At 42.9% G+C, this 1,523-nt stretch overlaps 1 protein-coding gene across 1 annotated transcript; it reads left to right on the forward strand.

Moving 5' to 3' along the window:
• The first annotated feature begins 572 nt into the window (after positions 1-572).
• Positions 573-1,523, forward strand: LOC138387454 (olfactory receptor 13F1). The gene has a single exon (XM_069474505.1). The coding sequence runs from the start codon at positions 573-575 to the stop codon at positions 1,521-1,523; it is 951 nt and encodes a 316-aa protein (XP_069330606.1).

Below are 1,523 nucleotides of genomic sequence, written 5' to 3' on the forward strand. Positions count from 1 at the left end.
AAGGAAATGCTGGGCTTGTGTCTAAATGTTCTCGGTCTCTGTCAATTTGTGGCTGCAGAAATCTATACTTTTTAATTATTGAGGCTTCCAGATTATTTTGGACATATCTCTAGCAGTGGTGGAAGCAACTATGAACTTGGAATGCAGAACGGTTCCTAAATAAGAAAAACCAGGGAAAGAAAATAGTTTCAATGGTCCAGAGGTAAACAGATGACATAGCCACAAATCAGTTAAATCGTGGCTTAGAAAAAAAGAAAGAAAAATATTGTTTCTTTACTCATCCTCTCATGATATTTATTAAATAAACCCTCTCCCACCCCAACATTGCCAAAAGAAAGTCTTGAAGCAAAAGTAACAGTTATCTGTTGATTTCCTGCTTAAATTTTGTTTATTAATGACAGATTCCTTCAAACATGTATTACTATCACTAACCTAGAGAAGCATTTGAGAATAGACCACAAGTTCATATAAAGAAAACATGCCAGGTATGTGAAGGTGTGGGTCCTTAGTTTTATATATAATGTGATGTTAATCCACCTTTGTGTGTATACAGGGGAACATAACATAATAAAATGTCCCAGGCAAATTGGACAGATTTTTTCTTCCTGGGATTTTCCCGCTACCCCAAAGTTGAGGCCATCATATTTGTGCTGTGTCTGCTGATGTACCTGATCACCTTGCTGGGCAATGTTACCCTCATCTCCATCACCATCCTGGATTCCCACCTGCACACCCCCATGTACTTCTTCCTCAGCAACCTCTCCTTTCTGGACATCTGGTACACCTCTTCTGCTCTCACTCCAATGCTGGCAAACTTTGTTTCAGGGAAAAACACCATCTCGTTCTCAGGATGTGCCGCTCAGATGTACTTCTCTCTTGCCTTGGGCTCCACTGAATGTGTGCTCCTCTCCACGATGGCATATGACCGGTATGTGGCCATCTGCAACCCCCTGAGATACCCCATCATCATGAACAGGAGGGTCTGCATGCAGATTGCGGCTGGCTCCTGGGTGACGGGCTGTCTCACTGCCCTGGTGGAAACGATGTCTGTGCTGCCGCTGTCTCTCTGTGGTAACAGCAGCATCAATCATTTCACATGTGAAATCCTGGCTGTCTTGAAATTGGTTTGTGTGGACACCTCCATGGTGCAGTTAATCATGCTGGTGATCAGCGTACTTCTTCTTCCCATGCCAATGCTCCTCATTTGTATCTCTTATGCGTTTATTCTCTCCAGCATCCTGAGAGTCAGCTCAGTGGATGGTCGAAGCAAAGCCTTTTCAACATGCGCAGCCCACCTGACTGTGGTGGTTTTGTTCTATGGGACGGCTCTCTCCATGTACCTGAAGCCCTCAGCTGTAGAATCTCAGGAAATAGATAAATTTATGGCTTTGGTATATGCTGGATTAACCCCCATGCTGAATCCTATCATCTATAGTCTACGGAACAAAGAGGTAAAAATGGCTGTGAAAAAATTGCTGATCAGAAATCCTCTTAATAGTGTTTTAATATCCATCCTCAAATAA

Source organism: Eulemur rufifrons, chromosome 7, assembly GCF_041146395.1.
Source record: "Eulemur rufifrons isolate Redbay chromosome 7, OSU_ERuf_1, whole genome shotgun sequence".
Taxonomy (NCBI): domain Eukaryota; kingdom Metazoa; phylum Chordata; class Mammalia; order Primates; family Lemuridae; genus Eulemur; species Eulemur rufifrons.